This window comes from Cricetulus griseus (assembly GCF_003668045.3).
Source record: "Cricetulus griseus strain 17A/GY chromosome 1 unlocalized genomic scaffold, alternate assembly CriGri-PICRH-1.0 chr1_0, whole genome shotgun sequence".
NCBI classification, from domain to species: Eukaryota; Metazoa; Chordata; class Mammalia; order Rodentia; family Cricetidae; genus Cricetulus; species Cricetulus griseus.
Genome location: NW_023276806.1, coordinates 88,199,704 through 88,222,727, shown reverse-complemented (window position 1 = coordinate 88,222,727; position 23,024 = coordinate 88,199,704). Strand labels below are relative to the sequence as shown.

Sequence of the window (23,024 nt, the reverse complement as noted above, 5' to 3'; positions counted from 1 at the left end):
TGTGTGTGTGTGTGTGTGTGTGTGTGTGTGTGTCTGTGTGTGTCTGTGTGTGTCTGTGTGTCTGTGTTTCAGACATGGTTTTTCTGTAAAACAGCTCTGGCTGTCCTAAACTTCATTTGTAGACCAGGCTGACCTTAAACTATAGAGATCCATCTAGCCTCTGCCTATTGAGTGCTGGGATTAAAGGTGTGTACTACCACCACTCAACTGCAAGACATATTTTAATACTTAATATTTAATAAGTCATTTGTTACAAAAAATAAAATAACACTTTAAGTTAGACTATCATCATTTCTATAAGAAGATTTTTTATTTTAACTGTTATCATCCTTTTTTATAACAATGAATATGTATTACATCAGAATAGATTGAGAACATTTTATAACATTACCACAAAAAGATTAAATTCTACCTCACTCTGTGTACTGACATGGCAAGTATCACTGAAATTTTCCCCAAATCAATTATCTTATTACTTGTTCTGTGTCTACTTTTTTGAAGTTAAAACCTTTACTATAGAATATACTTAACTTCTATGCTGCTGTATTAATTCCACTTGTTTTTTTTCTTGTTTTTGAGAGGGATGTTTTCAAACTGACACTTTTGCATTTATTGTTTTCTAGGAAATCCTAGGGCAGGCATCATCACTTAGAGAAATTTTCCTATTTCTGGGAGAAGATAAAGAAGGAAGTAAGTTTGTTAATATGGTCCTAAGCATCTTATTGTCATTTTGGACAAGTTGTATCTGTCATATCCTCTACTCTAAAAATCTTAATGATATGTCCTAATGAGATAGTTTCCAATTACAATGATATCATATTATACTCCTTGACAAATGGTTATTTACAGACTAAGATTTTACTCACTATATTAACGCTACATTATGAAGCGCCAAATCCCCAATATTTCCTCAGAGAACAAGCAGCTGCTTCAGAAGCAACATGAAAGTAAAGGTTGAGCCAGGCCATCATCAAACTCTGCATGTCACATGGGACTCCCAACTCTACTCATCCAGAACAGTGGACACTGTGGTGTTGTTAAGCTCACTGCTCACAGAAGCTGAGGTCAACTGGATGCTCCTGTCTACAGTGGGGACTCTCCCACCCACAGTCTCCTCAGTATTCCTCTTTGGCCTCAGCAAAATAATGAAGCACTTGGGAAGAAATATGCAGCCTAACAAGCCATAGCTGGATGCCAAAATGGCAAATATTTCCACGGCCACTTTGAATTTGCCTTTGGTGCTCAAGTAAGCAGGGACAAAAGAGATCCAGACAATGAAAAAGACCAGCATTGCAAAAGTGATGCATTTCCCTTCATAGTAGTTATCTGGCAGCTGGCGAGCCACAAAGGTTGTAAGAAAACACAGTAAGGCCAGAAGGACATCAAAACCAAATATGGAGCACAGAAACTCTATAGAGCCTTCATTGCATTCAAAGATGATCTTTACATTTTGAGGTTCAATGTTCTTGTACATTCTCGGAGGATCCAACAGCAAGTAAGCTGAGCATACACCAATCTCCCCTAAAACACAGATCAGCACTATGAGTTTTCGAATAATGGGGTGCATGGATATAAGTCTGGTTTTGGATTTGGAAATCCTGTAGGCAAAAAAGAGTGAGATAGTCTTTCCGAGAATGGAAGACAGACAAAGGCAAAAGCCTAGTGCCAGAGTGACCTGGCGGGCCATGCAGGACCAGTTCAATGGCTTGCCTATGAAGAGCATGGATGAGAGCACTGTGATGACCAGAGACATCTGAATGAGGAAGCTCAGCTCCCGGTCATTGGCCTTCACCAAGGGAGTGTGCCTGTGGATCACATACACCACAGTGACTGCCAAGACCACAAGTGCCCCAAAGATGGAGAGGATGACAAGGGTGAATCCCAGGGCCTCCTCATAAGCAAGGAACTCCACCTCTTTTGGCACACACTTGCTCTTCTGTGCATTGGACCAGTCGTCTTCCCCACATGCATCACATTCTCTTTGACCTATTGAGAAAGAGCAGAGAATTGACTGCAAGACAATCCAGTTGTCAATTTTAACTGTGAATAATCCAGGACAGTTAAAGACTTGAGCAAGGGGTGTGTGTGTGTGTGTGTGTGTGTGTGTGTGTGTGTGTGTGTGTGTGTGTGTGTGTGTATGAGAGAGAGAGAGAGAGAGAGAAAGAGAGAGAGAGAGAGAGAGAGAGAGAGAGAGAGAGATCTTAAAATCAGTAGTGGGAAGATAGCCTTTGTGCCTCCAGATTCTGTAACAGATTGAGAGTTGTTTTCACTTTTAGGAACTGAGCATTTCTTCCCAATCCCAGCTTTCTTGAGTTGCCTTTTCAGTGATGTGTTCCTTTCTTTCTCCTCTAACTATATATTGCGGAGAGAGGCTTGTGTCATTATTAACCCCTGAACTACCCATCAGTGAGAAAGTCACAGCTACTGAGGCGAGGCAATCAAGTGGACTGGACACAATTGGTTAAGCATCTTGTGTTTTCAGTCTCTCATTCAATATCCCTTTGTGGAGGAGAATCATCTATGTGCCCATTCAAATGTCCTCAACTCCAGATGCTCATTTGAATGAGTGGTGAGGATGAAGGTAAGAAGAAAAACAAAACCACCATCTCTGGTCCCTGAGTCTAAGAAAGCTAGGTCTGCATGGATGGAGGCTCTAAGAAAAAGCATTGGTGAACAAGAAAAAGCAACTTGAATTATGGCCAAGGATGGAATGATTCTACTCAATGTCAATGTAAAGATCCCGGTAAAGACTGGTGTTTCTTTTCAGTCTGACTCCTAGTCTGGACATCTCTAAATGGAATTCTGGGTAGATAGTGGGACCTCTAGCCAGGGAGTTGTGGAGGTTACAGGGTGCTTGATTTCATTACAGACCATTTTATATTTTTATATGGTTACTCTTAAGGAACATGTGGCAAGGCATTTTTGTTCCTTCAATAACAACAAGAAGTAGAAATCTAAATAAACCTGTTACTACACACTTCAGAAAACTAAGCTACCCAAGTCACCTCCAGAGAGCAGCAACTGAACAAGCTGTTGCAGGAGTTCATGCAGCAGCAGCAGCTGTGCAATGCATGTGCTCTCAGTGCTGAGAACCTGAAGACAAGTGGGTGACTCTTCTCCAAGTATAGTTAGTGTTGAGACTATTTCAAAAACTATAGTTTTAAGATTTTTATGAATTTATTCATATTTCACATCTTATGTATTTTGTTAGGTGTTTCCTTATGAACTTTATGGTGTCAGGTCTTTTTGACTTCAGAAGTGAGAACTAATGTTTTCTTTTATTCATGCTGCATATTGGATAACTTTAGGGGTTTCATGAATTTTGTTATAGACTGTTTATATCTTTTCATAAAAAAGATTTCATGGATATTTCTGACAACACGTGGTTATTCTAGTTGTGTTGCTATCAATAAGAAAGTGACAGCCTCTACCTGGTTTCTCTGACACATATCCATCAGCACAGGGGATGCAATCAAAGCAGCATATGGGTTGCCCCTGCCGAATCCCCTTCCGGGTCCCTGGAGGACACAGTTTTGTGCAGACTGAATCTGGAAGCTAGTGAAGACAAGACAGTAGGTAAAACAAAACCTTAATTGTGAAACCAAGAAAGTCCTCAACTGTATTTCCAGGGAGACAGGTGATCTATCTATCTATCTATTTATCTATCTCTATCTATCTATCTATCTATCTATCTATCTATCTATCTATCTATCTATCTGATGAACCCAGGATAGCGAGCTAAGATAGAAGACAAACATGACAATATGGAGAGCCTGGAAACAATTTCTACTAAAGAACTGTCTTGTGATTGACTATGGAATTGCTAAACAAACTCTAGTGACACTTCTTTGTAATCTTGGTGATCAAGACCAAAGTAATATCACATTAGATGCCGGGGAGAGGATAGTTTGCTATGTCTGTTCCTGTTTTGATGAGACATATGACCACAATAATCATTGTCAGCTCCTGTAAGATATTTATGCTGGTAAAAATATCCCAAAGAATTATTATAGTTAGACATCTAGTATAGTTAGACATAAGTGGTTGGTAGAAATGAAGAAAAGTCGTTCTGTTACATGAGAACAATCATGAAGGTCAAAAGATAATATAGAGAGGACATAGCTTGTAATATTTTCTTGCTATCTACGTTTAGAAATTTCAGTAGTAACCACAGGTCTCTATATTTTTATATTCTACATGGGTATGCAGCTTGAAATCTATGATAAACCAGACATAAGTTAATTAATTATACATGAATCTGGGAAGATAATATTTACAGGATAAATAAAATATTTTTTTCTGAGCCAGCATAGTGACAAATTGAGGTACTTATTATAACCCCAGATAAAAACACCAAAACCAAACAAACAAACACAAAAACAAAGCAAAATTGTAGAAAATTCAAGCCTACAAAATTAAACCATATACCCTTTAAAACCTACTAAGATTTTTTGGTACCATTGGCAAATTTTAATTTTGTTTTAATTACCTATAAAACGCCTCCATTATATAAATATAGCTCCACTATAATACAGGAGATAAAAATAAAATTACTTTGTTCTATTGAAACATTCTCAAAATATCAATACATTACTAAATTATGTTAAAATTCTCATGAATTCTAGTTAAAATGGATTTTTAAAACTCTACATAGACAAACAATATCAAAATCATATACTACCCTTGACTGACTTGGAATATGACAAAAACTTTAGGTGTTTCAAATTTATGTAATACCTAAAAGAAATTCTCTATATATATAAATTAAAAAATGTGGCAGGCCAACTAACCCCTGAAGATTCAGTGTTCCAAAATAATGTTGCATTCTTCAGAAGAACAAGTTCAAAATTTGATTGTTGGAATTTGTATTCTCCAACTTTGACAAAGGCGATTTCTCCAGCATTATCTATTTGCCAATTGAGGATATCATAATATCCACTTTCCAGATCTCCATTCAAGTCAAAGTGTATATTTCTTCCATCATGAGTAGTAAATGTCAATTCCTTTAAGTAAGCCAATAGCTTAGAAGGAAGATGGAGAAAAAAATGGAATGTGTAAATATTTTATTACTGAGAAAATAAAGACACACTGAAAGTATATGTAATTATGGGATTTATTTTATTTTATTACCATGCCCATTTTGTCACCAACTCTGATATCCTCTATTCATAGGCAGCAATTCAAACATAAAAAGTGGTTGACTAAATTGAGATGTGCTCTGCATGCAACATGCATACTGAATTATAGAGATGTAAAAAGAATGGAAACTACCTATTAATAATTTCACATTATTATTTTAATACCATAACAACACATTAAATTATTATAACATGTTAAATAATATTTTAGATACACTGGTTTAAATAATTTACTTAATTTAATTTTACCTATTTTTCTTTAACTTTGACCACTGGGAAATTTTAATTTATGTGTGATGTATATTAAAATTGTGTATGTTTTTGTTAGAATAATGTAAGATCATACTGAGGCTTAGCAGTATTACTTCCCCATATTAAGAGACAGGAGAATACTTAGAATATTTTTCATTCCCCCCTACCCACTTTCCCCATGTAAGTTATAAAAATCCACAACTATTTCCTTCCTTTGAATCTTGTGGAGGGACTAGACCATTAGGCACTGCAAGTTAAATTCAATAGACTTTACATTGTTGTTGGCAGCACTAATGTACTTCAAAAAAAGATGATGGGCACTGAAGAACCTCCATATGGAGCTTGCTTTCTTTGTTGAAAGTAGCCACAGGGTAAAATAACTGCTCTTGCCTGGACTGTTGACAGAGTCCTGTCCAAACTGAAAAAAGCAGGACACAAAACAAGGTGACTACCAAAATTTGCTAAAACAAGGAAGGGCAGTCCTTCAAAACTCCTGCTTCACAGAAAAGTCTACCAGATATTCTAAGCCTGTAGGTCAAAGATAGAGGTCCTAGTGTTGCAGAGCAACCTTGGGTGATTATCCAGGTATCCAACTGTTCATGGCATTTCTATAGTTTTAGAAGTTGCTTACTCAGGTAATATTATATCCTTCTTGGTTCTTTGATGTGGTTGAAGACCAGATTGTTATAGTTACAGGTTCCCTTGTTACCAAATTCAGAAAAGAGGGTTGCATAAGAGATATGAAGCTTATAAGTTTGAGAAACATAAAAGCTTAAGTTGTTTATCTAAGAAGACATTTTCAGGTCTAAAAAGATACCTTTCTGATGGTAGTAAAGTTTGTGATAGAAAATGGTTTAGGTACATAACTTTGGACTCACTAAGATAGGATAGATAATACCATACTTTCTGCAAATTTGCCAAATACAAATGGGCTGGATATTTTGAATGTAATTCTTACTTGATAATTTTTTTATTGTATATAATTTTACTTTGTTAGATTTAAAACCTTTCCTTTTGTTTAGACAAAATGGGGGTGCTGTGGGATATTTGTACACTGTGTGAAGATGTATTACCATGATTCTTGTAATAAAAAGCTGAACATCCAATAGCTAGGCAGTAGGTATAGGCAGGATTTCCTTGAAGAGAAAAGAAGATGAGGAGGAATTTAGGCATGTGGGAGATGCCAGGAGACACAGAGAGGAAACAGGAGGTACAAGATGGAAGAGAAATAATGGCATGTGATAGAACATAGTTTAATATAAATGGGTTAATTTGCATTATGAGAGTTAGGAAGAAGCCTAAGCTACAGGCTGAGCTTCCATAATTAGTAAGAAGTCTCTCTGTCATTATTTGGGAGCTGAAGGGCAGCAGAGAAAGACTCATTACACCTGAAGGCTGTGCCACATGCTCCAGGTTCCCTGTTTTTGTGATCTGGGGTAGGCCTTGGTGATGTGATTGTCATTTATGCTCCAGTAAGTAAACCCTTACCCATATTCTTTAAGTAACTCCAGTAAAATTCATTGGTTTACTAAGTTGGACTTTAGAGGTATCCATAATTGGGTCTGTTGTGGGCTCCCTAGAATCTGGGGTGAGTAGATCTGTGTGTTACTTCTCCCCAGGAAATGTTTTGTCACACAACAGCTGCTTTTGTAGAAAGAAGGTTGAAAGGGCACAGGGGAGGCAATGACTAACTTAGGAAATTGGAAATTCTTCATTTCTCAGAAAGTGCCTACTGTAGTTAGGCTATAAAAGATTAGTAGGAAATTGCTTTGAGAGTATGTCTCTGAATTCTAGGGTTCCATAGTGCAGTAAAAGGACATGGCCAGTGGTATAGCATAGTGGGACCAGTATTCAACCTATAGGATCAAAGGTAGACATTGACAAATATCCTATGAGAAATCAACCTTTCTCTGCCACAGTTTTAATGTCAGCTATTTCTGTAGAATGTGCCATTTCCAATTCCTAACATGGAACTTAGAAATAAAGCAAGATCCAGATGCTAATAATGATGATTAGAGTTTTATTATCAACTTGACCCAACCTAAAATCACCTGGGAAGAGGAAAGAATTTCCCAGGTCAGATTGTTCTGTGTCTGTAAGAGCTTGTTTTCATTGATGATTGATATGGGAGGCTCAGTCTACTTTGAGTGGCAACATCTTTAAGCAGGTAGGACTGAACTTTAAAAGAAAGAAAACCAGAGAGAAGGCAGTAAGTAGCACTTCTCTGTGGTCCTGCCTCCAGGTTCCTTTTTTCTTTTTTAACTTAAATTATAAACAATCCTGTTCTTAATCTGATTTCCAACAACTGTGAATTGTGACCTGGAAGTGTAAAACAAGAAGAAAACTAGAAGAACAGATATGCTCACACTGGTACAAAGAAAGCTGTGGTAAATGCACAATGATGAATCGAATTATATTTTAGATGTCAAAGAGCTCATGTTACAAGTCCTTCAAATACCTTTGTCATGATAAAGAATTCTCTTACATGCTGAATGATGACCCTGAAGCTTATCTGAATACTGAAATGCTACATTTAAATTTGCTCAAAGAAACGATCATTGCAAGTTAAACAGGCCTTAAAAATGGTCTAGAAGTCAGAGAGTGTCAAGATGAAAGTCAGTAGTTGTGCAGAGCAAGGGTTGTCCATAGAACCACATGTGGGACAGGGTTTTTAATCTTTGACAACAACCTAATAACTTAGTAATAAATGAGGATATAAAATGAACAATCAAGCCATTCAGACAAGCCATTATGGTAAGTGTTGATGCTATAAAATTGTATGGAAGCAAATCAGCTGTTTAATGGTATCAACTTGGTAGAAAAGCCTTGATTTTTCCTCATGTTACATCATAGGGTAAAAAAAACTTACCTCCCTGGGCTCAAAGTCAGGCATGTGTGAACATTTTGCATCTGCATTTTCTCTTTTCGGTAAGTCACATCTGCTGAGACGATCCAGACCATAAGCCATAGCATACACAGCTTGTTTGACATTGTTTGTGATTCTGAGCTGAGATACATCCAGATAGGTATTTTTCAGGTCTTCCAGCTTCTCCTCCCCAGTGCAGAGCTGATCAGACATGTCATATAATCTGTCTTCTTTGCCAGTCATATTCACTCTGTGGTCCACATTGTAAGGCACACTGCTGTTGGGCCAGGTACAGTTAAAAGCAGTTTGCCAGAATTCAATGGTCAAGACATCATTTGGATCCTTGCTAGGGTGTATATCATAAAGAAATTCTTTCAATCCTGGTATAATGGTTCTTGGTACTGCAAATCCAATAGTTCCACCAAAATATGGAAAGTACTCGGGCTTTGCAATGAGGGCTGAGGTAATCCAGGCTTCACTGGCTATCCAGGTCCTGTCAGTTATGTTATGATGAACCACTTCCAGCACAAAGGGGCTGAGGTCAATGTCAGTTGTAAAAAGCACAATGACTCTGGCAGTAGACTTCTTCACTGCAGTCACAGCATTTTGCATTTTCTCATTGGAGTAGACTTTGGGAATGGTTTCAGAGAAAGCAACACAGAGGTTGGAGCTTTCCATTTTTTCCCTAAAGGATTTTACTCCATATTTTCCATAATCATCATCAGCTGCAATAGCGCCTACCCAGACCCAACCAAAGTGTTTGATGAGAGTCACCATGGCCTCAGACTGGATCTTATCACTGGGTATTGTGCGAAGATAAGATGGAAACTGGAATTTGTCACTAAGAATTGGGCAGGAAGAAGTATAGCCCACCTACAATTGAAAACATTTATAGTTATTAGGAAGCCAGAGCCAAATATTAAATGACAGCTTCAGAATATTCTCTCTTGGCCCCCACATCCTTCCACAGACAATGACTTTTTATGGGTGCATCTTCCTGGCAGCTGGGGACTATTCTGGGTTACACTTTGGTTGTCCTATCAACTTAAAGGGTGTCAGGGCTGCCACTTGTTAAGAGGACTGTCAATGCACTAGTTTTTGTGGGTGGGTGGGGGAGACAGCATTGTCAGCTCAGCCATTTTCACTTTCCTTTGTCCTCCTGGACATTGGTGACTCTTCTGGGTCAGGATATCAGGACTCTTCTTCAGATTTAGCATCCAATGTGCAGAGATGATGGACCGAGTTCAAGCCTTTGGCTCCTGTACTCTCCCACTCTCACCAGTGCTCCCTTACTTCCCTTCTGTTCTTTCTTCTCTCTTTTAGTTCCTTCTGGAAGTCTCCTGAGTACATAGGTCCTAAAACTTTCCCTGAGAGATGATAGAACACACTAACAAATCAGAAATTCAAATACCATTCTCCAACAGAGTTATCAGAACTCTATTTTTAATGTGCAAGGCTCAAAAATGAAAAAGTGTGCTTTTATCACTTGGTCAATACTCATTGTTTGTATTTAGCATTTTGGGGGACCTAAGCATGGAGATCAAGGGAGCCCCTTTATCTGAAAATCTTTTATGTATCTTCACTGTAGCCTGCCCTCCATGTTGCTGGCCTGTACCTTAAAACCTGTCACCTTTTCCCTACCCAATCTCTCATGTCACTAACCCATCACCTCCAGTCTGATCTTCTTTAACTCTATAACCCCAGACAATTGATTCCTTCATGAATGCTTCCTTATTCCTATGTTCTCTTTTTCTGTCTTTTTTCCCATTCATTTATTTAGCTCATAAATAAAGTCATGCACAATTATGATACAGAATACAGTATGTTCACAATGGCATGGCTAAATTAAACCAATTAACATGTTATATCACACATATTCATCATTTTTTGAGAACACTTAATGTATACTATCTCACAACTTTTAAAATATAGCATATTGTTATCAACCATGTTTATCATGCTCTCAGTAGACCTCAAGACTTCAGAGTCCATGCCTCTTGTCCATCCTGTCATTTTTTTTAACTCTTCCTATTTTACTGGGCAATGTTTGTATTTTCCAAACATACAGCAGATTCATGGGAAGTTTTCTGTAGGAACAAATCTCTTTGAGAGGAAATGACATCAGATGTCTAAGGTTTGCTAAATTATTTATCATAAAAGATCTTGTTACTTGAGCCTCTTCAGTCTACGTTTCCCCCCAAGAAAATAAGCACAACAATGACTTAGACTTTAAGACTTCTTCATATCAAAGTATTAAACAGAAGATTTATTTTATCTTTTCCTTCCCAGATTTGCTAAAAGACTTCATGGAGAAATACATCTAGAGGTCTCTACCCATGCTTGAGTCTCAGAAGGGTTTAATGGAAAACAGTGTTCAAAGCAGCTTCAGTTTGGATGAGCTACATGAAGCCCATCCCTAAGATACATTCCAAGCCATCCACCTTTCCTCACTTTCTGTTTTCAGGTACTTTCCTGTTCTCACACGCACACTTGAAGTTCTCTAAGTACTATGTTGGGCTGAGGTTGTAGGTCATTAGTGTTGCATTTGTCTACTATGAGCTGGTCTGTGTATTTTATCCCCAGCATCACAAGACAGACAGGAGAGAGAGAGAGAGAGAGAGAGAGAGAGAGAGAGAGAGAGAGAGAGAGAGAGAGAGAGAGAGGGAGGAAGGGAGGGGAGAACAGAAGGAAGAAAAAAGGGAGGAGGGAGGGAGGGAAAGAAAAGTGAAATACTATGCGTGGGATACTCCCATTACTTCAGTAGCACCAATAAGCTTGCTCATCATTCATATTAATACATTCTGACACCTGAATGAAATGCCATTGAAATAACTCTATAGTTTTTTAATTTTTCTTAATAATTCATCCTTTGCAGTTATTTATTCATGTGCTGACATATGCCACCCCTCTCTGGGTTTAAAATATCTTATTAAGTTAGCTAATGTGAAATTCCTAGGCCCATTTTAGCATGTCAGCATGATGATTTTTCTCATGCATAACAAGCATTAACAGAGATCCAAACAAAAACTGGTCCATATTCCAGCCATCAATCTGCCACCAAGTATTTATGGATGAGCTCTGCTGTGCTCCACACCATGCATGGAACATGGTGACTAGTGAGATGTAATATCCTCATCACCACATCTCAGTCAGTGGAAGGAAGGTGCTCCAGGAGAGGGAGCAATCTTCAGTCACCTCTAAATAGGCCTTAGTGTAAACGGCTGGGGCTTGTCTGAGTAGAGTAACTGAGACCACCCAGCCCATTTTGATGTCTTTGTAGCTTAGCCTCTCTGCTTTTGGGGCCTCACAGCCATTTGCAATAATTTCTACACAGTATTTACATTTTCCTTTCCCTTCGTTCCTTCGTTCCTTCGTTCCTTCGTTCCTTCCTTCCTTCCTTCCTTCCTTCCTTCCTTCCTCTTTCTTTCTTTCTTTCTTTCTTTCTTTCTTTCTTTCTTTCTTTCTTTCTTTCTTTCTTTCTTTCTATCTTTCTTTCTTTTTGAGATAGGGTTTTCTCTATGTAGCCATGGCTGGAATTTGATCTGTAGACTGGGCTTACCTTGAACTCACAGAGATCTACCTGCCTCTACCTCCTGACTACTGGAAATAAAGGCATGTGCCACCTAACTCGGCACAGCATCTGTATTTTTTTCTAAGGACATAGCACAATATTCCAAGATACCTGAGGCATGTAATACAACCCCAGAATTCTTGAAGCAGCAACTGACAAGGATGATCCCCCAGCTCCAATAATTCCTACTAGATATTTTCCAGTGCTGTTTCTAAAATTGGGCTGGAATTCTTCTTGTCCTGTAAGAAATGCCAAAGCTGTCTCCATTGTTTTGGCGATGGTATAGCAGGTGTCAAATATCTGATAGCCCAGAGTGTGGTTGGGCAAAATGTCCTTCCGCTCATTAATCTCCTTGATGGTGTGGATCATGGTTTTCATCCAGCGGAATCCCCGGAAGTTAAACCTGGAAAACAAAGCTTTTGTGAGGGACTGGTCACTGGGGTGGGGGTAAGGGTGGGAGTTGGGGTGGGGGTGAGTGTGAGAGTGGGGCTGGGGGTAAAAATGGGTGTTTAGGCACTATTCCCAGAAGAAGCTTCAGTTACATGAGTGGTTATGGCTTAAGCAGCAGGTCCCTCAGTTGTCTGCATCTGTCAATTTTTCATAAATGACATTACAATCTTAAAAGATCCAAATATTAGTTCTATCTAGCCTTTCTAAGTGACTGTTTTAAGTTTTCTTGCCTTATATGTTTCAATATTTTCAAATTTATTGTTGTTTCTTTTCAAAAATTGTTCTTTTATTTCTTGTGACTAGTTCTAGTCACAATTCTCATTACAAAATACATCCTGCAATCCCTTAGATCATGCTTTCTCATTTCACTGCAAGGCCCTAGGGACATGTCTCTTTTCTCCTCTGTGACTTATTTTCTTCTGAACATTAATTATAATGAAAAAGATAAACAATTTTAATATACTAATACATATGGCAGAAGTTACTAAATGCAGTATGAAAATGTTTGTATAGTTTGACTAATTAAATCTTGTATCTTGCAAAAAAATAATGTATCTCGCTGGTGAGAGGTGTTTAACTGAAGTTGTCTTCTTGCTGTTCTCACATATAAATATTAATGTGAGCCTCCTACTTTTAATCCTTCAGACACTAATAAGGGAAGTATTTCTCCTGCGGTCCAACACTGTATTATTTTTAAGGCCTTCTGCATGAAATAACACCTAACCCCTTCTTTTGTTGCCCCCTTTCACTTGAATTCTAGCCATACTTCAACAAAATTCTGCAAAATAATTATGAGTAACTGTTCTCTTACTACCCTCTATAGCTAGCTGTAGTAACTAACTTTATATCTCCAGCTTCGTAAATATTTTAAATTCAATACCTAAAATTAAATATCTCTGTGGACAACTCAGAATTTTCCTTCCTGACTGTGTGTATGTATATTTTGATGCTTGTGGAGCTGAGATGTCAATGTCATCCTTCTTCCTCAGTCACTCTGCCTTGCTGTCTGAGAGGTTCTCTCACTGAACCTGGATCTTGACTTGGCGAGCCCAGCTGGCCAGCAAGCCCTAGTGATCTTCCTGTCTCTCCCTACTGAGCAATGGGATTACAGAGTGTCACCATACTTAACGTTTTGTGGGTCTTGGCACCTCTAACTCAGGTCCTCATTCTTGCAAGGCCAAGACTTTACCAAATGAGCCATCTCCCCAGATGAGTCTATTTAATTCTTGTTTTGCCTTAGTTTTGCTTTTGATTTAGTATGAAGCTATGGAGTTCCTCTATAAACCGCTATAAATATAGTAATGAAGAGACTATATATATAAATATAGTAATGAAGTTTGTTTACCCAGAAAATGTTGTCATATGTAAAGAAAGAGAAAAGTAACTAAGCAAGGTTATACAATGGAAAAAAAGAATCGCATCTGCAACAAGTGGTATTGGCATAACTGACTTTGGACATGTAGAAGATTGCAGATAGATCCATATCTATCGCCATGCACAAAACTTAAATCCCAATGGATCAAAGACCTCAACATAAATTCAGCCACACTGAACCCCCTAGAAGATAAGGTAGGTGGTACCCTTGCACAAATTGGTACATGAGACTGCTTTCTGAACATAACACCAGTAGCACAAACATTGAGATATACAATTAATAAATGGGACCTCCTGAAACTGAGAAGCTTCTGTAAGGCAAAGGACACAGTCAGCAAGACAAAATGCCAGCCCACAGAATGGGAAAATATATTCACCAACCCCACATCTGACAGAGGGCTGATCACCAAAATATACAATGAACTCAAGAAGCTAGTCTCCAAAACACCAAACAATGCAATTAAAAAATGGAGTGCTGAACTAAATAGAGAATTCTCAACAGAGGAATCTAAAATGGCTGAAAGACACTTGAGAAAGTGCTCAATATCCTTAGCCATCAGGGAAATGCAGCTCAAAACCACTCTGAGATACCATCTTACTCCTATCAGAATGGCTAAAATCAATAACACCAATGATAGTCTATTCTGGAGAGGATGTGGAGAAAGAGGAACATGCCTCCATTGCTGGTGGGAGTGCAAACTTGTACAACCACTTTGGAAATCAGTATGGCAGTACCTCAGGAAAATGGGAATCAGCCAACTTCAAGATCCAGCAATCCCTCTCTTGGGCATATACCCAAAAAATGCACAGTCATACAATAAGGACTTATGTTCATAGCAGCATTATTTGTAATAGTCAGAACCTGGAAGCAACCCAGATGCCCCTCAACTGAAGAATGGATAGAGAAAATGTGGTACATTTACACAATGGAGTACTACTCAGCAGAAAAAAAAACAATGGAATCTTGAAATTGACAGGCAAATGGATGGAACTATAACAACCCATCCTGAGTGATGTAACCCAGTCACAAAAAGGTAAACATGGTATGTACTCACTCATATATGATTTTAAGACATAGAGCAAAGGATCACTAGTCTACAATCCACACTGCCAGAGGAGCTAGGAAACAAGGAGGACCCCAAGAGTAGATTGCATAGTCCCTCAAAGAAGGGGAAAGGGACAAGAACCCCTAAACAAAGTAGGAGCACAGGGCATGGGTGGAGAGGAAAGAGGTAAGAAGAGAAGAAGGGGAGGGGGAGGAGAACAAGAGGACTGAGACAGGGGAGGAATAGAGGAGGGCAAGAAAGGAGATGTCTTGATAGAGGGAGACAGTACACTTATGTAGAGAGGTCTGACACAGGGGAAATGTTAGGGGATCCACAGGGATGACCCCAACTAAGAATCTAAGCAGTGGTGGAGAAAATGCCATTGATGCCCTTCCTCTATAATGAGATTGGTGTTTACCTTTGTTACCATTCCTAGATCCTTCATCCAGTAGCTCTTCAAAGCAGAAACAGGCACCCACACCGAAGCACTGAACCATACCCCTGGAATCCAGTTGTGTAGAGGGAGGAGCGATGAGCAAAGGAACCAAGGCAGTGCTGCAGAAACCCACAGAAACAGTTGACCTGACCTAATGAGAGCATGGAGACCCTAGTCATAAAGCTGGGGAAACAATATTGGACCCTCTGAATGTGGGTGCTAGCTAGGAGGCCAAGACAGTCTATGGGACCTCTAACAATGGAGCCAGTCTTTAACCCTAGAGTACAAATGGACTTTGAGAGCCCATTCCCTATGGAGGGATACTATTGCAGCCAGATACAGCAAGAAGGGCCTAGGCCCTCCCCCAAACGATATGACAGACTTTGAAGGTCCCTGGTGGAGGGCCTCACTATCCCTGGGGAGGAGTTGGGGGATGAGTTGAGAGGGGTTGATTGGGAACATGGGAGGATGGGAGGGCAAGGAAATAGGGGGATAGACATGTAAATATGAGTAGTAATTAAAGAATTTAAATAAAAAAGGAAAAAGTAAAATAAGAAAAAAAAAAAAACAGCATTGAAGATGCAGACATCCACAGCTAAACACTGAGCTGAATTCTGGAATCCAGTTGCAGAGGGGGAGGAGGGATGAGCAAAGGGGTCAAGACCAGGCTGGAGAAACCAGAGAAACAGCTGACCTGAACAAGGGGTTGCTCATGGATTGTTCCAGACCCCTTGAAGGAGGAAGTCAGTTTGGATGTCTGGACAATCTATGGGGCCACTGGTAGTGGATCAGTATTTACTTCTAGTACACAAATGAACTTTGGGAGCCCTCTCCACATAGAAGGATACTCTCTCAGCCTAGAAACACTGGGGAGTGTCTAGGCCCTGCTCCAAATGATGTGACAGATTTGAAGATCCCCATGGAAGGCCTCGCCCTCCCTGGGAAGCAGAAAGGGGTTGGGATATGGGGTTGGGGTGGAGGACAGGGGAGGAGGGAAGGGAGAGGGAACTAATATTGACATGTAAAAGAAGCTTGTTTCTAATTTAAACAAACAAAACAGCATCGACAGGGGAATGAGCAATGAAATACAAACTCCATGCAGCCTGAGCAAACTAAGAGCAAGGCCAAGGCTAGGACAATAGAGAGATGAGAGAGGGCTGCAGACAGACAGCATGAATAAGGACAGACAGCATGAGGAGAGGGTTGCAGACAGATAGCATGAATGAGGAGAGGACTACAGACAGACAGCATGGGGAGAGAGCTGCAGACAGACAGCATGAATGAGAAGAGCACTGCAGACAGACAGCTGGTGGAATGTTGCCACAACTAGAGAAGGTGTAACATTCAAGGATGAAAAGATGAGCATTTTTGGAAGGCAGAGTAGAGGCAGCAACACAATTAAAGAAAAGTAGCAAACACAAGGGACCAGACACAACCTAATCCTTACTTTACAGGTTCACACTGATGGCAAATATAGTTTCAAAATAAGCACAACGGTATCTTTTAAACTAAGATAGCATTTCATTTCAAGCTAGAAATATATACACCTGCTTTGAGCTTGTAACTCCACCTTTAAATTAGGCAAAAAATTGTTATCTTAGGATAAAATGAAAAAGCTATCTGCACCAAACTGCATTATTTACAATATTGGAAAACTGGAATAATCATCTATGTCTAGTGGTGGTTCACCTGCTGTGTGGGAATATTGTCCATATTCTAAAAAAAAAAAAACCTCAACTTTTGTTGAAAATATATTTCAGAAGGTCCAGTAAAGATTGGAGACCAAAGTAAGTAATTCAGTTTACGGAAGATTAGTGTGGTACACCATGATAAAATGTAAAGAAGTGAATGAAAGCTGTGATTAAGTGATGATCTGTTGCTATGATAACTAAGCAGACCTTCAATTCTTGACCCTTTTGCTTCCCCATGAGAATGAAAACCAATTATTTGGATGAAGAAAGTGATAATTGTGGGCTCATCACAAAGTTTTCACTTTATCAGTATAGAAGATAGTTCCTTCCAAAAACGACTTGAACATCAACCATGGAATGGTAAAAGAGGAAAGGAGTTGTGACTGGTATCGACTTAATCAGCAAAGAAACTGGAAAAATATTTAAATACACCTTTACAGCAATAACGACCACACAGAGTTATGGAAAACCTTATGTGTTATGTAGTATGTCCAATATAAATAGTGCCTGTGCTTCTGTCATACTATTTAAAATCATAGGCTTCTTTTTTAAAAGATCTAGAAAGAGATATAAAAATTTAAAAAATGCTGCTATGTGAATCCAATGAAATTTTAGGTGATTGTTTTGTCTTCTTTTAATTTCTGGCATATTTCATATGTAAACTCCTCTCTTCTCTCTCTCTTTCTCTCTCTCTCTCTCTCTGTGTATGTGTGTATGATAGATACATATATTCTCAGACATCTTATACCAACTTTGCTTTTCTCACAAAAGTATCAGGAATTCTATTTCTTGATAGGATATCTTGGAGGAGTCAGCAGCAGGGACAGAAGTTTTTCTGCTCATCAGAATCTTGCCATGAATGTTGCCTCAGAAACAAGCCAGAGTTCCCACACTGCACACTTGAACTCCAGATTGTAGTAACTAACAGTAATTGTTAATGTTAGTGTGTAGCTGCAGCCACACTTAGTGGGTTCTGTGCTTCTCAAACCTCAGTGTTCTTGTGAACCAACAGAGGTCCTCTGAAAGTGAAGACTTTATTCAGCAGATGTAGGATGCAATGCCTGAGCCTATGTGTCTAACACATTTTTAGTGTGCTGCTGCTGGCCTATAGAGAACCCCCTGAGAAGCAACTTTCTGATGGGCAATCACTCCACTCCCCATCCTGTCTCCACCAAACACTCTTTAATCTGAGACAAAACCAGAATCATAGAACTTCAACTGGAATCCAGCCTCCATGCTAACCATTCTTCTCCAGGCACCCAAATGAATGTGAAAAAAGGATTAAACAATGGCTTACCCTTCACACATGGCTGATACGGGTTCTCCATCAGGGTCATCTGTTGGGATTGTCCTAGAGTGGATAGGAAATAGTCCTCCAATAACAACTGAATGGTTTTTGGCTTCTACATATCCAGTCAAATTAAACTTGCGCAGCAACCTGCATTTCTGGTCTTCCTGTTGTGCATGTGCAACCCATAAAAATGCAGTTAATCCCAGAACCAAGCACCTCTTCCTGCTAACCATTTTAATATGGCAAGTTTAAGGATAATGGAAGTGATGAAATTGCACACGTTTTAAGGAAGCACCTTGATGGAGCGTTGGAGTGTGTATGTGCCTCAACCCAGTGACCTGCTTGCTGCTCCTTGCTACATAATTTCTTGCCCTGTCACAGATCTCCCAATCACTTGCAATTTGTGGATCTGGACTAGGAGCTGAGCCATCTTCTACATAGAGACACCTGAATATCCTGCATTGTTTGCAATGACAAATATTGACAGAATCATGGGTTTCTGGTGAAAGGTATTGTAATATATAGAAACTGCCTTCTCTTGTTTAGTCCTTTGCCAAGTCTCACTGTAGCCAACTCTGTGGTCTTCTCTACCCCAAAGATGATGACAAATATCAATAAGTACCAGAAGAGGTGACAGCAGGCCACACTTTCTCTTTCAGTTACAGAAACAACTGAATAGAAAACGGTGAGAATTAGAATAGAAGACTTCAAGGCAAATCTGTGTTCCCCCATTTTTATTATTATAATGGTAAGAACATCACATGTTTTCTGTGCCACAATAACCTTAATGGCTAAGTGACCTTAGGAAAATTCTGCTGAGCCCCAGGACTTTGTGCATGCCAGGTAGGCACTCTGCTACTGGCCCCATCTCCAGCCACTTCTGTGTCCTTGCTTGCCAGCCTTCACTCAAACACAAATCTATTTTCTCTAAGTCAATTCATCATGATTCCCAGGCTCCCAGTCACCCTCTCTGCTCCTTCTCAAACATCCCCCAGCCCTTAGTATACAGTTCATCGCTCAAAGTCAGAGTAGAGTTTAGCACAAATTTCTGGATCATAGAAAATGTGTAAAACATTTGATCACAGGGTTTTGCTCTAAAGGAAATTTATAGGAACCAGAAGAGAGAAAAAAAAAAAAACTAAACAAATCTTTGTGTATAAGTTTTACTTATAACACTAATTTATAATAAACTAAAAGAATGTCATAGGGAATTTGGAATCAGGTATAACTTAGTCACCAGATGGATTACAGGGTCCTATAGATTATATTCCTGAAAGAGAAACCCCAATACAAACCAAGTGAAACTAGCAGCTATCAGTCAGAGTGTCAAGGACACCAGAACAGTGCCTATAGAATCACCTAAGCAGGGCTCATGAGGCCTCACAGAGACTGAACCCCAGAGCCTACATGTTTCTGCCCTAGACCCTTTGCATACTGTGGTTGTTTAGCTAGGGGTTTTTGTGGGATCCTAACAGTGGGAGTGGGGGTATCTCTGACCCTTTTGTTTGCTTCTGGGACCATTTCCCTCCCACTGGGTTGCCTTCTTCATCCCTGATATGAGGGTTTGTGCCTAGTTTTACTGCATCTTGTTGTGCCCTATTTGGTTGATATCACAGGGAAGCTTGATCTTTTCTGAAGGGAAATGGAGGAACAGTAGATTTGGGGGAGAGGGGAAATAGGGAGGCAAACAGAGAGAAGTAGAGGTGGCAAAGTGTTGGTCTCGATTTGAGAAAAAATTTACTAGTATTTTATAGTTCTTTAAGATACTACGTAAAGATACTATGACTACATATTATCTTTAAAAGGCTAAAAAGGAGTCAATGTGAGATAGAAGTCTAAAGCAGGGGCTGTCATCATTCTTACTGTTTACAGCCAATCATCTTTGTGTTTCCACATTTATTATTTCTTTTTTGGTCCAACCAATGCTCACATAACAAACTGGAGAGCTATATTTTGTATAAATTTTTAACTCTCATATTTCTCTCTGTTATCTCATAGAGTATGAGCAAGTTGTTTCTATTTCTGCAGTGAATGAATGTATTCCACTGAAAGACCTTTCTTCTCAGTTTTAAAAACAATTCTTCCCACATGCTCCTCCAATTATAACCCTGACATGAATATGTTTTTCACCTGATACCATTAGGATCAGCAGTCACCTGGACCACACCTCATCATGACGGTCATTGCCTTTACCTTATCCTCTCAGTAAGATTTCTTAATAGTTGGTTAAGCATAGTCTATATCCCACCGACCCTAGAGTTTCCAAAAAGAAACACTCTCATTTCTAATTCACTGGTGTACTATGAGCCTATGGTCATTTCACCACAGTTGGCTCTACCTTCAGAATACTGCCTTGACCACAGGTCATCAGTGTGTCAAGTGTCTAGAGAATCTTCACTTTCCAAAATGTGGACTTTTCACAGCATCTCCCCTTGTACTTTCAAGATGTTGCTGACAAGACTTAGTGAATAGACAGATTGTCTCAGGACTTGTTCCCTAGATGCACCTCAGAGTTTGGCTTCATGTAATAAATTATCACACTGGGTGAGTGACCATTCCTCACTGCCTCACATGGGCATCCCTTCCGAGTTTATGGTCTTAGTCCAGTTTTCTCAGAGTGCTTCAGAATGACTCCTCACTCCTGCTTGGCCTCCCTTTCTTGCCTGAAGGCAGCTGTTCCTGGGCAATTACCCTTTGGTTACCAAGGATACCCCTTGGCAATGGTATGTTTATCACCCACAGTGATTGTCCTAATCCTCTCAGGAAATGCTGTGCTCAAGACCATAAAATTATCAGCATATATTATATTATATTACATTGTTATTTTAAAACTAGTATTTTATATTTTCAAATGGTCTCCTCATTCCTTAGTCTTCCTCTAGGTTAGGTATTATTTTGAGGGTTGGAGAAGCTTCTGATTTTTGCACCAGCATCTGGTACCCAGTTGCAGAATCTTCAAAACACTGGTATGTTTTTATTAGGACCAGAGTGACTGCATCCTCCAAGTGCCATAGAATTACACAAAGATAAAGCAAAGGCAACAAAAAGCCATCTCTGGGCTCTCCCAGGGAGAGGTCTTGTGAAATGCACATTGATGGATGCTCAATGCTTCATTTCTCAACAAAACTCCTCTGTTGACTGTTTTTGTTTTTCTTCATTTGGCAAGCGAAGTGACATGAGCTCACATGGCTAATACATGTTGAAATACAGGCACAAAAGCTCCTGTCTTGTCTTAAACCGTGAAAAGAAAGGACAAGAGTGAAATCTAGGAGGGTGGATTCTAGCTTTAGTCTCTTCACTAGTTGGCCCCTACTTCTCTTGGGATCCCAGGTCCTTTATCACATGACAGGGCTCTTTATACATAACTGTCTTGTTTCTTTTTCTTATTGTTCTTTTTGTTTGTTTTTCTGACTCCAAGGATCCTAATGTGTCAGGAATTCTCAGGTTGTGATGAGTCTTTCCAAGATTCAAACTCAATGGCACACTACCATTAATGGAGTCCAAGCTATCAGTGGGAATTGTCTCTCAAGGTGGGATTGTGTCTTTCACTGTGTTTTGAAATTCGGTTCAAGAATCCCTGACTCAGGCAAAGATGCCATATGAATGCCGGTGTAAATAGCCATGGGTGTTTAATTACATGTGAATATCCCTAGCCTCCTGGGTCTGAGACCTGACTGTATGCTCCTCTATTATACCCTGCTGTGTTTAATTCTTGCAGATCTCTAAGGGCTCTGGCAAATGTCTGGCTGCCTCCAGGAATAGTGACAGATTTTGCCCAGACTTGTCTTTTCCTCTAAGCAAGGAAAACACCAGAGTCTGTAACACTCAAATCAACACAAAGAGTATTCAAAGGTTTTGAGCAGCCACAGCTTGTCAGATGTTACATGTCCTTTACCTTTTCCCTACATCATTGCTTCAGCTTTTTGGCCATTGTGAATACCATCAATATTTGTACATGACAGTATATACATGGGCACACTAACCTTAATCTTGTTTCCCATGCAGAACTCTCTGAATCAGTAGGGAAATGAAGACTTAGCTAGTTATGTGTCTTCAGGATGCTCTTTTTATTTAGGATGGCATTGAGATCAGTTGTCTCCTGCTCTAAGTCATTCCATGCTGGTGCAAAACAATGTTCTTTCAGACTTTAATTTGCCACAAGAGACACCATTTTAAAAGCAGCCTTTGATTCTATTTGAGAATAGAGGATGTCTGTGAGTCTGTGTGGCCACTTCCTGAAAGGAGCATATGGCAATGGTTGGTTTGGGAAAGTAGCTAACACAAAATACCATTTAGAAATGAACTTCATTGAGAGGGTCTTGCAACATTGGGAGCCATAATCAGGCTTTGAGTTGAGAGAATATTATACAGACAGGATATGTCATACTTGAGACATCATAATAAGGCCTTAAAGGGAAAGAGAGGCTTCCCTTTAAAAGCCAGAGAGGAGCTTCATTAAGAGGAATACTTTACAGTAGGAGAATGATAGCTTCCCTAACACGGTGTGTCCTGGGTAATTTTTGCCACCTTGACACAACTAGTGTCACCTGGGAAAAGGAAATCTCAATCAATTGCCTCCACCAGATTGTCTTGTGTTCATATCTTGATTGTTAACTGATAAATGAGAATCCATCCCACCATGAAGATACCATCCTTATACAATGGGGTCCTGGCTGAATGAGACAGGTAGCTAAGCAAGTCATGGAAAGCAAGCCAGTAAATAGCATTCATTACTCTGTGGTCTCTGCTTCATTCCTTACTTTCAAATTCCTACCTTGACTGATCTCAATGATGGTCTGTAAGCTGTAGACCAAATCAACTCTTTTCTTACCAAGTTGCTTTTAGTCAAGTTGTTTACCACTATGGGCGAGACCCAAACTGAAGCAGGATGACAGGGTATGGTGGGTTG

The 23,024-nt window shown here is 39.5% G+C and overlaps 1 protein-coding gene across 1 annotated transcript; it reads right to left on the bottom strand.

Moving 5' to 3' along the window:
• Positions 1-1,003: 1,003 nt before the first annotated feature.
• LOC100759584 (vomeronasal type-2 receptor 1) lies at positions 1,004-18,348 on the bottom strand. Its single transcript, XM_027391626.1, has 6 exons — positions 18,122-18,348; positions 11,939-12,230; positions 8,260-9,129; positions 4,791-5,021; positions 3,432-3,555; positions 1,004-1,986 (listed from the first exon to the last, which is right to left on the bottom strand). Exons 1-6 carry the CDS (start codon positions 18,346-18,348, stop codon positions 1,004-1,006), a joined length of 2,727 nt encoding a protein of 908 aa, XP_027247427.1.
• Positions 18,349-23,024: the final 4,676 nt, after the last annotated feature.